Here is a 15944-nt window from a genome sequence, read left to right on the forward strand (position 1 = left end):
TGAAACTGAAGAGGATTCACAAAAATGATTCCAGGATTAAACAGTTTGTCATTTGAAGAGCGTTTGATGGCTCTGGGCCTGTATTTACTGGAATTCAGAAGAATGAGGGGTGACCTGATTGAAACCTATCAAATGTTGAAAGGCCTTGGTAGAGTGGATGTGGAGAGTTATTTCCTGTAGTGGGGGAGTCTAAGACCAGAGGACATACTCTCAGAATAGAGGGGTGTTCTTTTAAAACAGCAATGAGGAATTTCTTTAGCCAGGGAGCGATGAATCTATGGAATTTGTGGCCACAAGCTGCTGTGGAGTCCAAGTCTTTATGTATATTTAAGGCAGAGGTTGATAGATTCTTGAATGGTCAGGGCATGAAGGGATACGGAGAGAAGGCAGGAGATTAGAGCTGAAAGGAACAGCCATGGTGACTCAATGGACCAAATGGCTTAAATCTGCTCCTATATCTAATGGTCTTATTAAGCTTGGAATCTCAGATCTAGACTGTCCCTCTTTTTCTTTCCGTTCTTTGCCCTTTGATTATGGAACTGTGGACTCGACTGCTGAAAAAACAAACTTGCCCAGAGTTCTTTTCTTAATTCATATCTGGATTAGCAGCAACTGCTGTCACTTCTAGTATGACTAAGATAAGCACAAAATTGCTAGCAACTGTTGCCCAGGTAAACAATGTTTTAGGCATGGATGCATCATTTTCTTTTTGTCAGATATGTCAAATGGACTCTACATTTCCTGGATGATTTTTAGTTTGCGTGATCTTTAAATGCGGCAGTGATAGTTTTGGGAATGTTTGAAATCTTGCTGCTTGTCTAAAGTATCCACCAGTTTTACATGCTGCAACATTTTCATTTTTGACTTAATAGAATGTAAGCATTTGGAAGCTTGTGCAATGGATCAGTGATACATATCACTGCTAAAATTCAATTTTATGCCTTAGCTTCTACTATAAGATTGAAGATATTCTATTATAAGATACACGATCTTTTACTGTAAGATTATAAGATCTTCTAATATAAGATATAGTCGTGTGTAGTAATGGGGACAAGGTCCCACTGCCTATTAAATACTCCCAATGGCGTGCGCCTCAAATAGCCTCTGACAACCAAGTCCAACTCCTGGCCTTCACGTGTGGCTTAGCTACTGAGCCTGGCAGAACCATTTCTACTGACAGGAGATGGGGCAAAGGCGGGTTACTGGCATTTGCTTCTGGCAGATGGGGCTCATCAGCTGTGGTTGGCAGCTCAGCTAGGAGAAGAAAAACTCTGATCTCAAATTTCTGCTGCCTTGTGGCTATACCCGCTCATGGGGAATGCTTCGGGAGTAAACCCCAAGGGAAAAATCCAGAACTGGAGTCCTAAGGCAGTCCTACATTGAGTTCAATGCTGACTTACAACTCCTGTGACGCTGCTGGTACCCAATTGTATCAGTCTCTGCCATTCCTCTGGGTTCATCAGATGCAAGGAGAAGAGAGCTTGCTACATGGGCAACAGCTTGCTCTCCATATTGTACTGCCTAGGTTTGTGTATCAGACAGCTAGGACACAATATCCATGGTCACCACTGACCGATGGAGGCTCTCACTATAAGATGTGAGTAAACCTGAATATAACCTCTGTATTGAGGAAGAAAAAGCCTTAATTATATGTTTTGTTTTGTGGCATTGTTGTCCACGTAGGATTCAGAAAATCTTAGTTCAGTTGCATTACTATTCCAAATCTTTTTAATTTTGTTAAATGAAGCAAATGTATATTCATACGGCAAAATGTAGATCAATATTGCTCTTGCTTGGTAACTTTTTTTTGCTCTATGACCACTGGATTGCAGTGGTCTTGTTTGAACACTTGCTGTACATATGAGCAATTTGCCTCTACCGTGCTTCACATTATAATGCTTGATTTTTTAAGTGAGGGAAGGTTCTTCATCTACTCTGATCCTTCAACCATTGTACCTTGATGTTACTTATCCTCTTGAGCAGATGAGCAGAATACTCGTAGGAAGCAAGTAGAAGTCCTTACTGGCTGGGCCACACAACCCTGTTCATATCAGTGGTGCTGAGGTGGAGACAGATGGAAGTTTCAGGATCCAAGGTGTAAGCATCACCAATAACTTCTCCTGCTCCAACCAAGTAAATGCCATAGCCGAGGAACTGCACCAGAGTTTCTGCTTCTCAGAAGGTGAAGTAAATTTGGTCTGTTTCCATTGACCCTCACCAATTTTTATAGGAAGCGTCCTGTCTGAATATATCACAGCTTGGTATGGCAATTGCTCTGTCCAGGATCACAGGAGATTGCAGAAAGTTGTGGGTGCAGCCTTCCTGGTACACTTCTCACTGTCACAGTAAAGCAGCCAGCATACTCAAAGGCCCCACCCACTTCAGACATTCTGTCTTCTCCTGGAACTGTCAAAGACCTATCTCATTCTGTCACTTGTCTGGGTGTGGCAGAAAAGTGCTGAGATACTAATTACTATGGGTTCCTCTTTCAGCACTGTCATTCTACTTCTCCCAGAAATGTGTGTGGGTAATACTTTGAAAGCCAGCTGAGCACCTGTTTAGTGGAATTCCCGTTGGATTGGACACTTGTTCCTATTAATACACCCTACTGAGCACAGAGCATCCAGCAAGCATGTGCTTCTCAGTAGAAACACAGATGGCACTTTGTAAGGAAACACAGACAGATCAGATCCTAAACTATCACAGCAGCCACCCAAATGTATACAGGAAGAGCTGTATCAAAACTTTGTTCCAAAGAGCAGAGACACACTGCAGCACAGCAGAACTAAAGGATAAAGAGGAGAAACATCCCTTTATAATATTTGCACAAAATAGATACCCACAGCCCCTCATATGAAGATGCCTACAAAGTTGACAATTCAGTAACCAAGAAGCCATCAAATGGGTTGGCCTTCCATACGTTTGAAGTATCTTGGAAATGATGGCCTGATTGCTCCAAGAACATAGAATTTTGGTTATGCGTAAGCCAACAGCAACTTTAAGGAGAGTACTTTGCAGACCAAAAGATGAACCTAGCTATTGGACAAGACCAGTGTGGTCTACAAAATCCATTGTGGGGACTGCAGCAAATATTACGCCAGCCAAACTGGGAGAAAACTATCCTTAAGGATCCGTGAACATCAACTGGCTCAAGTGACATGACCAACACTCCCTAGTATCTACCTGTGGAGATCGAGAGGGGTACAAATTTAACTGGGCATCTGTGAAGGTCATGAGGTAAGCAAACATGTGGCATCCAAGAGAGTTCCTAGAAGCATAGTTTTCCATGAACGAATCTGTAAACAGACATAAACTGCGATCCCATTTATAAGCCAATGTGGGCAAAATTCCTGAGCACAACGCACGAAGTTCACCATGCAACCAATCAGTAATGAGATCTCCGCCCTACAGCACAATCAGGATTCAGCAATGACGAACAATCAGCTGATTGATAAGTGTATAATGGCCAAGCATTTGGAGGACACACCATAATTAACAGAGCACTGATTATGTCTCTTCGCATGGTGACAAAACATTTGCAAGTAAGTTGCCAAGATGTGTGGTGGGAGTGTGTAATGAGCTGCCAGATGAAGTGGTGAATGTGGGCTCACTTTTGACATTTAAGAAAAACTTGAACAGGTACATGGATGAGAGGGGTTTGGAAGGGAGATGGCCCAGGTGCAGGTCAGTGGGACTAGGCAGAAAAATGGTTCGGCACAGCCAAGAAGGGCCAAAAGGCCTGTTTCTGGACTGTAATGTTCTATGGTTCAATGGTTCTATGAGAGAACAACTCAAACCAGCCATCGACCACGCAAACCACACATTTTCGGAAATAAATTCACATCCAGCAAAGTTTATCCATTTTTACTAGTACTCAATTTCCATCAAAGGATTTGTGCGTGGACTTTTGGTTGGCAGCCAAATGGAGTAGTTACAGAGAACGTGCGCGCTGTCCTGTTTTCTATTTTCGCACTTCTTCTTCCCCCTTTTCTCACACCAAGCTGTTGAACTTTTTTGCCATTCCCCCTGCCTACGACTTCACTCACTCCACAATGACCTCAGGGTACTAAATCCGGGAAAAAAGACGATTTTGTGGCTGGCTTGACAGTAGAGGCTATCTCCATGCTACTAGACCAACAGTGCGTGGCGTTAGCAGCCAAATTTAAATCTTCTTTCAGCTTGCTGGAAACAAAACTTGATCAAATCCAATGTAAAGTGGAGGACCATGGCCATCGTTTATCCTCTCTTGAGCTCACTATGGACAACTTGAACCAGCTCGTCAGTGAACTGGAAAACACTTGTTTCAGCTTACGTGAAAACAATACCAAGTTAATGGCTAAAGTTACTAACTCGGAGGGTCGGAGGAGACAGCAGAACCTATGCGTCATGGGCTGCCCGAATCTATTGAAGGCAGGCGTCCTACTGAATTTTTTCCAGTCTGCTTTGTGAGATCTTTGGGAAAGAGAAGCTCCCATCCCCGCCAGAGATTGATAGAACCCACCGTTCACCAGCAGCTAAACCAGCCCCAGGACAGAGACCATTCCTGGTTATTCTTCGACTTCACCGCTACCAAATTAAAGATCTCCTGGTTAGGGTGGCCCAGCGGAGAGGGAGGTTAGAATACTGCGGCCAGCAGATTCGGGTTGTGGAGGACTATTCTCCCGAAGTTTTGAGCCTGTGAGCCGATGACAGAGAAGTAATGATGGAGCTATACAACTGAGAATTCAGGCTTTCCCTTCTCTACCCTGCACATCTCCACATCACACTTCCCAGCGGTGACAAGAAGTAATGATGGAACTATACAACTGAGAATTCAGGCCTTCCCTTCTCTACCCTGCACATCTCTGCATCACACTTCCCAGCAGTGACAAGAAGTGGCTATGCTCGGTAGATGAAGCACGGAAATACATCAATAGCACCCCCACTACACTGGATTCTTCATACAATATTTTTCCCCATACCCTCTGCCAGGTAACGTTTGCAGTGCTTGGACAGTGAGGTCTGGTCTGACTTGGTCGTGTTAGGTACTGGTTACCATGATAGGTGGAATAATACTCAGTCAGTCTGCTCTTTCTCAAGAGTATTTCCTTTTACCTCCAGCTCAGTGAACTCTACAACCTTTCGTGGGAAGAGCACTGGGTAAAGTCAGTTTATTTTTTTCAAATATCAGTTTATATTTCTGTTTTATGGTTCAAGTTTTAGAGCCAAATCTAATAAAACTTTTGGGAATTGTTTTATCTCTCAATAAGCACATTGTCTGTTTAGGAGTGTTGAATACTTACTGTTTCCTTTAAATAACAATAATGGAGTTGAATATACTACGCGTGACAGGAAGTTGTATTGTGGGATGATTATTGTTCTTAAGAGCTTGCTGCTAGGTTCTGTGGCAGCTGTCTTGTGGGTTGGGGGAGTAGGGGAGGGTACTCCAATGCCTGTTCTGTTTTAAGAACCCTTAGAAGTCCTTGTTATACAGGATTTACTTCTGCCCTGTTTCTCTTTGTATTACACTCTTGCCTTAGAGCTGATACCCAAAAACGTGACACCTCTTATGCCTATCAACCTGTATCCCTTTTAAAGGAGAATGGTTAGTCCGTTAAATTTTGTGAGCTGGATTGTCAAGAGGATGAATCTTCCTGTTAAAAGAAGGAAGGTGTTCTCACATCTCAAACAGTTTAATACAGTAGTTGCATTTCCACAAGAAACACACATTCACAGTTCAGATATTTCCGATGGGCAGGGCAGCACTTTCACTCCAATTTTCAGGCTAAAGCCAGGGAGGATCTCAATTCTCATAAATCAAAACATTTCCTTTGAGCTCCACAACAAAATATCAGATACAAACGACTGTTTTGTCATTGCCACGGGGAAATTATATAACACACTGGTAGTGTTGGCTAACATGTATGCTCCTAACTTGGATGATGTGGACTTCTTTGAATGTTTTTTTCTGCGCTGCCTGATGAGTTCATACTCTCTCATACTAGGCGGAGACTTCAACTGATGGTTAGATCCAGTGCTGGATCGATCGTCTCCTATTCCCAGAGTTTTAAGCAAATTTGCCTCATTAATTCTGTCGTCCCTCTCCAACTATGGCATCTCTGATGTATGGCGCTTTCTCCACCCAAGTAAGAGAATATTCTTTCTTCTCACACGTTCATCACACCTTTCCTAGAGCTGACTACTTTCTAATTGATAATCCGCTGATTCCATCGGTCCATTCCTGTGTTATTCAGAGCATAGTGATATCAGACCATGCTCCAGTTGTCCTGTCTATAATTCTTACTGGCCTTCCTCAAATAAATAAGCACTGGCATTTTAATTCGATCTTACTGTCAGATAATGACTTTGTAAAATTTATGGAGGACCAGATAATCTTTTTCTTTAAAACCAATACGTTATCTGAAACCTCAAGCCTGGTTGTTTGGGATGCTTTGAAAGCATAGCTTAGGGGGTCAGATAATTTCCTACACTGCGGATATGAAAAGAAGGAACCATAAAGGATGACTTGACCTGATCAATCAAATTAAAGAAATAGACCAACAATATGCTCAAATTAAAAATCTGGAGCTGTAGAAAAAAACAAGTAGAACTCCAAACTAAATTTGATCTTATTTCCACTCACCCAATTGAACGCCAAATCTTGAAGAGCAAGATACACAAAATGCTGGTGGAACACAGCAGTCCTGACGAAGGGTCTCAGCCCAAAACTTCGACAGTGCTTCTCATTATAGACGCTGCCTGGCCTGCTGTGTTCCACCAGCATTTTGTGTGTTTTGTTTGATTTTCCAGCAGCTGCAGATTTCCTCGTGTTTGCTCTTGAAGAGCATGAGCCGGTTCTTTATTCATGGTGACAAATCTGGTAAATTTTTAGCCAACCAATTAAATGGCTTCAAAGCCAAACAACAGATCACAAAAATTCGAATGGAAAATGGAAGCATCACCTTGAATCATTCTGAAATCAACGACACATTCAGGAACTTTTACTCCCGAATCCCCAAATGATAACATTTTGGTCGAGAATTTTTAAAATAGCTTAAATATCCCTATGCTCTCTTGTGATCTCTAAATGAGACTGAATGAGACAATATCGTTAGAGAAAATATCCTCAGCCATCTCGTCACTGCAGACTAATAAATTTTCAGGACCCGATGGGATCCCTGTAGAGTTCTTTAAATCACTTTCATCACTGTTCTTACCTCAGTTAACCTTGGTTCCATTTGATTCATTTAAACAAAGTAATCTACCAGCATCATTTAATGAGGCATACATCATTCTTCTAGTGAAGAGAGGCAAAGATCCAACAGAGTGCTCCTCATACAGGCCAATCTCTCTGTTAAACGTTGATGTCAAAATCTTAGCTAAAGTTCTGGCCCATAGATTGGAGAATTTCCTACCATTTATTATTTCTGAAGACCAGCCCGGTTTTGTCAAAAACCACCTCCCCTTTTTTAACATATGCCGTCTTTTAAATATCTTATACTCAGCTTCAGTTGGGATCGCTGAATGTGTCATTTCCTTAGACGCAGAGAAAGCGTTCGACCGTGTGAAATGGAATTACCACTTTGCAGTTTTAGAAAAATTTTATTTTAGACGAAGTTTCATCACGTGGATTACACTGTTATATTCGTGTCCCACTGCCTCTGTTTTGATCAACTCTCAGCAATCCTAACCTTTTAATCTCAAACGTGGAACCCACCAAGCCTGTTACTTTTCAATCTGGCCATAGAGCCACTGGCGATTGCGTTCCATAGTTGTGCAGATCTGATGGGGATTTGGAGGGAGGGAGTTAAGCACAAAGTCTCCCTTTATGCTGACAATTGTTTGTTTTTATATCAAACCTGATCACCTCCTTACTCCTGTTCTCACTCCTGAACAAATTTAGTCTGTTTTCAGGATATAAACTTAATTTACACAAGAGTGAACTTTTTCCAATAAATGGAGAAGCACAAGCATCAGAGTTCCGTATCCTCCCTTTTAAGGTAGTGAATAACCAATTTACTTACTTTGGCATCACAGTAACAAAGAATTATAAGCATTTTTTTGGAGAAAATTTCACTAATTTGTTAAATCATACAAAACAGAGCCCAGCACAGTGGTCACCCCTGTCCATGTCCCTGATGGGCCGAATTAATGTATTCAAAATGAACATCCTTCCTAAATTCTCATACCTTTTTCAGTCCATACCAATTTTCATTCCTAAAGTCTTCTTTGACTCTCTAGACTCAGTCAGTCATATCATCCTACATACAGAAGGCAAACGTCCCCGACCGAATAAAGTCCATCTTCAAAAATCTAAAAGTGTTGGGGGCATGGCTCTGTCCAGTTTCTGCTTATATTACTGGGCAGCTAACCTACGCTATCTCATCTTTTGGTCTCATTTCCACAACCAATCTGACTGGCCAATATGGGTGGCAATGGAGCTGAACTCTATTAAGAATTTCTCTGTTTCTGCACTTCTTGGATCCGCACTCCCTTTTCTTACGCCTAAACCAATTGCTAGTCCTGTTATCTGGCACACCCTGAGAGTATGGGTTCAGTTCAGAAAGTATAGTGGTCTCTATGGCTTCTCTCTTTCAAGTCCTATTCTACATAATCACCTCTTCCAGCCTTCTGTACATGATCCAACATTTCAAGACTGGTATGGAAAGGGTATCAGGTGCTTTAAAGATTTTTTTATAGACAACTGCTTTGCATCATTTGAACAATTGTCTGCAAAGTTTAACTTACCCAACACTCATTTCTTCAGATATTTGCAAATTAGACATTTTATCAGCCCTTTGTTAACAAACTCCCCTGAGGCACCCGACACAAACATCATTGATATGTTTCTCTGCATGAATCCATTGTGCAAAGGTCTAATATCTACTGTTTGTGACAAGCTAGAGGTTCTGAGGCGAGCCCCCCTTGACAAAATTAAAAATGCTTGGGAGCAAGATTTAAATTTTTCACTGTCAGACGACGTACGGGATTCAGTTCTCAAGTTTAAGTCAACCTCTTTATGTGCCTGCCACCGCCTGTTACAGTTCAGGTTCGTATACAGGGCCCATATGTCTAAAACTAAATTATCTCTCATTTACCCAGATGTTAATCCTGCTGTAACAAATGCAAAAGGCAAGGCTTCCCTTATTCACATGTACTGGACATGCCCTAGCTTGGAAAAATACTGAAAGATGTTTTCCAAACTCTATCCCAAATACTTACTTACAATCTGGAACCTAACCCTTTGATTGCTCTTTTTAGCACCTCCGGAAAGGGGGACACGCACCTAAGTCTAACCAAACATCGCACACTGTCTTTTGCCTCTCTTTTGGCCAGGCGCGCAGTCTTGCTCAGGTGGAGGGATGATGTCCTGCCCACCCATGCTCAGTGGCTTACGGACATCATGTCCAGTTTATACTTTGAGAAGATCCATTATTCAACTCTCAATTCAGACATAAAGTTCCAAAAAGCGTGAGGACCCTTTCTTGAATACTTTCAGAATTCCCAGCTAAACTAAAGTTTCATCCCATCTTCCTTTCCTCTGCACACAACTCCCTGACTTTCAGCATTCTCCGGTAAAACTCTACAAACTCAGACGCATAAACATACAACAGTTTATGTGTTAGGAAAATATACCTTCTCTATACCAATGCAGCTCTGTGGGGATAAAGGTTCTGTTTAATCCTTTTTGCTAATGCAATGATGGCTTGGAGATGGGAATTGGGAGGGGTAGGTCGGGGCAGGGAGGCAACCAAAGGATGATTGTACTATGGGTGCATCTGTTTCATAGATGTGAATTGTACATTTGTTACATTTGTCATGTACTGCACAAACCTTCTTTGTATTATGCTTTCTTGATTTAAAAAAAACAATAAAAATATTGCTGAGAAAAAAGATTTGTGTGGTTTGGGATGAGTCTAAACACTGTTCTTCATGGATTCACTAGTAAAGTCACAATTTATTTGACTGAACATATGATAAAATAATACTGATGAATTATTGTATCTTTCCTGGTTAAAAAATCCCATTTTGATGATTATCCTAAACAATGAGTTTATATGGTGTTTAATTTAGGCCAGGTAAAAGGACCTGGAGTCCACAGTAAAAGACTAAATTTAAAGTAGCAAAAGAATCTGAAAAGATTTTTTCTAATATAGAGTGAGTTTACTATAATGTGTATAAATGTGCAGTTATCCAGTTTGGTTCTGAATTCAGAAAGGCGCACACATTCAGGTGCAGCAGCTCATTAGCAATGCAAATTGCATATTAGTCTTCATTACAGGTCATTGCTGCAGCCCCACAAGGTCTTTGTGAAATTCCATCTGGAGGTTTCTTTGTATATTCCATCTCATTTGTTGAAGAATGGTGTTCTCGTGCAACCAAGGTTTATAGGATCAGTTCCTGGGTTGGTAGGACTGACATGAGAAGAAATTGGATTTATATTACGTCGAGAACAGAAGAATGAGAAAGGATCACCTAGAAACCTATAACATCGATTCTGTAAGATAGCTTGTACTAGTTTACCTTACCCACCTCCCCCCCACCACCTTCTGGTTTCCGCCTCCTACCTTTCCAGTGTTGATGAAGGGTTTTGGCCTGAAATATCAGCAGTTTATTCCTGTCTGTAAACATAATGGAGGTGTTTAAGAGTTTCTTAGACTCATGAATGTGTAGAAAATGGAGGCATTTGAACATTGTGTAGGTAGAAGGGATTAGAATAGATAGGCACTTAATCGATGATTTAATTAGTTTGACCTGGACAACATCATAGTCAAAGGGTTGTTACTGCACTGTACTGTTCTATGCTTTATCTCCCATGTAAAGAACAGGACACAATTCTAAAGGGAGAGGGGGTAAATTTGTATAGTGCATTGAAATTGGCAGAGCAGTTTAAGAAATGGTTAAAAAACATGGTCTTTATAAAATAAAATATGGAAGGCAAGAACTGGGGTATCATGTCCATTTCTGGGAACCATCCTTTTAAAAAAGATATGAAGTGCAGAAAAGTTTTACTGGATTGCAGGAATGAAGGAGTTGTGTTAGGTTGATAGACTGAAGAAGCTGGTTGTTATTGTTGGACCAAAAGAGTCAAAAGGCGAATCTGATAGATATAATTACAGTTATGAAGCATTCACAGCAAAGAACTGTTCTAATTGGTGGCAGGGTCAAAAGCCAGATAACACAGGATGAGGGTGAATGGTGAAAGAAAGTGACGAGAAAATAATTTTTCCACAAAGCAAATGGTTAGGGTCCGGAATACATGACACGGCAAGAGGTAGAGGTGTATTCAATCATTGAACCATTGAATTCAAAGGGGAGTTTGGTAAGGAAAGTAACTTGTGAAGAGTGCACTAGAGCATGACTAGTAGGATTGTTTTTGGTATTGAGCTAGCACAGATTCAATCTGCTGAATGGCGACTATCCAGGTGGTAATCTTTCTGTGAGCCTGTCAAGGTTTTGATTTCTTTTTCTGCTCAATCCTTTAACTTAGTATTTACTTTAATTTTATAAATTGTAAACTTGGTGAATTAGACTTCTGATGCAGAAGGTTTTCAGAGCCTTTGAAGTGCTTTCCCCCCCCTCACTTTCATTGCTTTGTTCTTAAAAAACTGTAGAATTTTTAGTAAGTGTGAGGCAGCTGACAAATGCAGATTGGACTACTTCTAGCAGACCACCATTAATCTGAAGTGTTTACTCCTGTTGTGCTCCCTAACCTCTTGAGTATTTCCATCATTATCTGCTTTTATTTGCAAACTGCCACCATTTGTAGTTTGCATTTGAAATTTTTTCACACTCACAAAGTTTTTTCTTGCTCTGGTTGTAGGTTTTTCCATATGTACTCCTGCTGGTGTCTATTCTCATGTATGTTCCAGCCTTGTTCTGGAGGTTTACTGTGGCCCCTCATCTGTGTGGTGACTTGACCTTTATTATTGAGGAGCTTGACAAGGCCTATAACCGTGGAATCAGATTAGCACAGCACATTGTCAACACCAGTGGATCAGACACCCTCAGCTGCTTTGAATCCTTTGGAGAACAAAGTGGGTATGTATATAAACATTTATATGGTTGTAAATGTTACAGTTATCCAATGCCTGTGGATTGTCCACCAGAAGCTTTTTCTGTAGTATATATTTTCTGAATAATTACATTAATTATTCCTATTTCATACAATTGCATGCAAGAGAAAAAATAAATCTCAAAATTTATTTTTCCCCCTGTGGCTTTGTCCTGTTAATAGTTGCTCACATCTCACTGTAGAATTGTAAAAGTCTTGAAACACGTAATTTTATTGTCAAGGACAGAAGAGAAGTAACCAATTGATACAATCTTAGTAATGATCAGCTGATGCTCTTAATGAAACCTTTAACAAGAATAAATGTGAGCAGCAGCAAATAATTTGGTTGAAGAGCTGCACATTTTTTAAAAATATAAATCCAGCCCAATGTCAACAGGCTGCACAGGTGGGGTGGTTTTTGTGGTGGTCCTTCATTTAGCCCAGGAAGCATTGTAGCCTTTGTTCAAAAACATTAATCTGGAGCCTCGCATTACCAAAGAGGCAAATAACATGCATGTTGCATGTTTTGTTAGAAGAGGCAGCCAGAGTTAAAGTAGTACAGAACCTTGAAAACCTGGCTGAAGCTTTTGGAGGCAAGTTAAGATTAGTGACGCAGTAGGTGGCCTCACCCGATTTTTCTCCCCCAACTGCAGTGATAACAATGTTTTTACGATTGCAATGGGAATGAAGGTATTGAAACATTTCAGAATGTCTCTTGGTTGACAGCCTTGACTTTCACATGCAGAAAATACATTAGGAGTTCAAATTATACCATTTAAAACCTCCTCTGTTCCAATAATAGACAGTTGACTTTGTAAATCACATTACAGGCTATATTTAATCATTTTCTAGAAATATTTTTAATTAAGAAAGATGGCATGAGGTGATTCAAGTTGTTAAATACGTAACTTGGCAATAGGAAATCTGAAGCTATTGAACTGATATTATAAATCTTATATATTATATAATATATAATGAATTTTCAGTTTGTCGTGTTAGACTTGTGCTTGTTTCACAGTGACGTGTTCACTCTGATGCTGATACTGCATGATTCAGACCATTTTTCATTTTATGCAGTTTTTTTCTATCTTTCATTAACTTCTGTTCATTGCAAATGTGAGGTCAGTTCTCAGAACTGCCTGTGTCGTGCAGAGATCTGCACATTGCCTGGGAACCTTCCCAGCATATAGTGATTTTGCATTTATGACATCATGTCGGTGCTCAAAAACAATTCAGATTTTATAGTTTTTTGGATTTTAGAATTTCAGGTAAGGAGTATTCAACCTGTATTTTGCACTGAGAGGAATGGGTGCCCAGACTTGTGAGCCAGGCATGGTAGTGGACATTAATATGGTAGAGATGCATAAGAAGCTCTTAGATCGGTGTGGGTATCTTCAGAGAATGGAGGGATATGGAAATTGAAGGTATCGGGAATTAGTTTAGTTAGCCATTTAATTAGTTTGGCACAATATCATATGCCAAAAGGTCTGTTCCTGTTCTGTATTCTGTGTTTGACTATAGTTGACCAAAACATTCTGACTGAGGTACAGTTCAGTTCTGTGATGGAATGCCCTCTGCTTGTCTGGATAAGTGCTGCTTTACCAGCTCTTAATTGGATAGTACCATTTTTCAGCATGAGTCTTTTGGAAATTGCTCTTTTCTTCTACAATGAAACCTAATAATGATCATTTCAGATCCCTTTACATCACTTTGAAATTTCGAACAGGGTGACCTGTGGAACCTGGACCACATTGTTCTGGGGTGTGTACTGTACACCCAGTGGCCCTGGCACAACAATGGTCTTTCACCAGTACTAAATGGGAGGTGAATATTTCTCATCACCACCTGTCATTGTCCCGATTTCTCTAATGCATTGGTGACCTCTCCCATAGCACTCTAATGGTCATCATAAATCCCCACTTCTGCAGCATGCAGCCTGGGTACAAACCCACCCTTTGGCATAACTCCCCTTCAGAATTGTTCTGCTCATTCCTGTGGCTAACAAATTCCCAAACCACCCGTAGGATAGGTAGCCTGCATGGCATATTTTTTTCCACGGTGATCATTGGTGCCTTGTGTTTGCATTATTCTATCTCATTTCTGTGGGGGGAATTCTTGACTTTCGCAGGGCATTATTTATCTTAATGGAAATAATATTTATACAAAATGTTTATACCGTCGCACCTGAGTAATACCTTATCCTGTATTGATAAATTGCTTGCCAAAGGAAATAGTATGTCTAGTATCTCACAAATGTAAAGACCACTGTAATTTATTTTAAGTGATCTTTTATTTTTTTTAAATAGTTCCAAGGAGAAGAGAGAGAATTTTTTTCAGTTTCCAATTGTGGAGCGTTATTTGAAATCGAAAGAAGATTCCTGCAGCATGTTGACAATGTATCTTATACGCAAAGGCCTTGCTCTCTCTTTTCTTGTCTTTGCTTGTATCTACTTGGGATATTACATCTCTCTGACCTTCCTTACAGATGAATTCAAATGTTCAATCAAAACAGGCATTTTGGGAAATGAAACAAACATACCAGAATTTTTTCAGTGTAAGCTTATTTCAGTTGGAATATTTCAACTTCTGAGTATTGTTAACATTGCTGTGTATATCATCCTCATCCCAGTCACAATGTACAGTATGTCTTTTCCTCTAAGAAACAACCTCACTTTTCTTAAGGTCTACGAACTTCTACCACAGTTTGAGGTGATCATGGTTCCAAAAAGTTGTTGGAATGACTTAAACCTCTACCTTCTATTTTTGGAAGAAAACATTAGTGAAGTGAAATCTCATAAGTGTCTCAAAGTATTGGAACTCATAAAAACGAAGGAATTGCTGGAGCCTCAATCAGTGACGGAGGCAATGTCGCGTTTAATAGCCCTGGGACAAGTCAAGTCAGATATGATAGATGGCTTGATCAAAACTAAGAAAGCTCAGAGGAAATCAGAGTCTGATGCAGATCTGAATGCAACACAACTGAAAGGTAAGTTTATATTCTCTCTATTCTCCCTCATAGATGAAGTGTGTGGATTAAAATGGTAGCGTAATCTAGTAACAATACATTAATCATTCATGCAGGAATATGTTTTTATTCCCCACTCTGATCTTTTACCTCTTATTACCTGACTCTTCCTCCCCCTGGGTCTCCATCTCTCTCCCTTTCTCCATTCTTCTTTCTTCTCCGGCCCTTGACCTTTCCCATGCTCCTGGCTTCAATCATCACCTTCCAGCTAGCCTTCTTATCCCCTCCCCCCCAACATTTTTATTCTGGCATCTTCCCCTTCTAGCTCAGTCCTGAAGAAGGGTCTTGGCCTGATAACGTCGACCGTCTATTCATTTCCACAGATGCTGCCTGACCTAAAGCATCCCTCCAGGGATTTGTGTGTGTGGTTTTGGACTTTTATTTGTTGAGGAGGATCTCAAGTTCCTTCATTATTCACATGTGGGGTGTGCTTTCATCTAATTGCCCAAAAGAAGCTGCCGTGAGCCACAACTTGGAACCATTGCAGTCTATGTGGTGAAGAACTCCTACCATACAAGCGGATGAATAGGGAGTTCCTGCCTTTTGTTCTAGTGACCATGTAGGAATGACAGTGTGTGACTTGTGTTCCCATGTGAGAGCTCCTTCTGTAACGCTGATGGTAATAGAAATCGAGTGACCACTTTTGTGACCACAATATGGGGAAAAAAATTAGATTGAGTTTGAAAATGTAATTCAGTGTTAAAGCAGGATCCTAAATCTAAACAGGAACTGTAGATGACTGAGTTGGGAGTTGGCTGTTGTTGATTAGAGACCTACAGTGAAAGGTATAACATTGAATAGGCCATGTCTGGTACTTAGAGTTATAGAGCACAGAAACAGGATTTTAGATCCAAGTGGTCCATGCTGACAAAGATACCTATAAAA

General features: G+C 40.5%; 1 protein-coding gene across 1 annotated transcript in view; it reads left to right on the plus strand.

Annotated features, from left to right (window-relative positions):
- The window catches only part of panx1a (pannexin 1a), a 43013-nt gene that overhangs the window by 20160 nt on the left and 6909 nt on the right, over positions 1-15944 (plus strand). Inside the window, exons 3-4 of the mRNA XM_059964618.1 lie at positions 11804-12021; positions 14341-15020. Of these exons, the coding sequence (XP_059820601.1) occupies positions 11804-12021; positions 14341-15020 (898 nt within the window). The remainder of the gene's footprint in view (positions 1-11803; positions 12022-14340; positions 15021-15944) is intronic.

This window comes from Hypanus sabinus, chromosome 3, assembly GCF_030144855.1.
Source record: "Hypanus sabinus isolate sHypSab1 chromosome 3, sHypSab1.hap1, whole genome shotgun sequence".
Classification (NCBI taxonomy): Eukaryota; Metazoa; Chordata; class Chondrichthyes; order Myliobatiformes; family Dasyatidae; genus Hypanus; species Hypanus sabinus.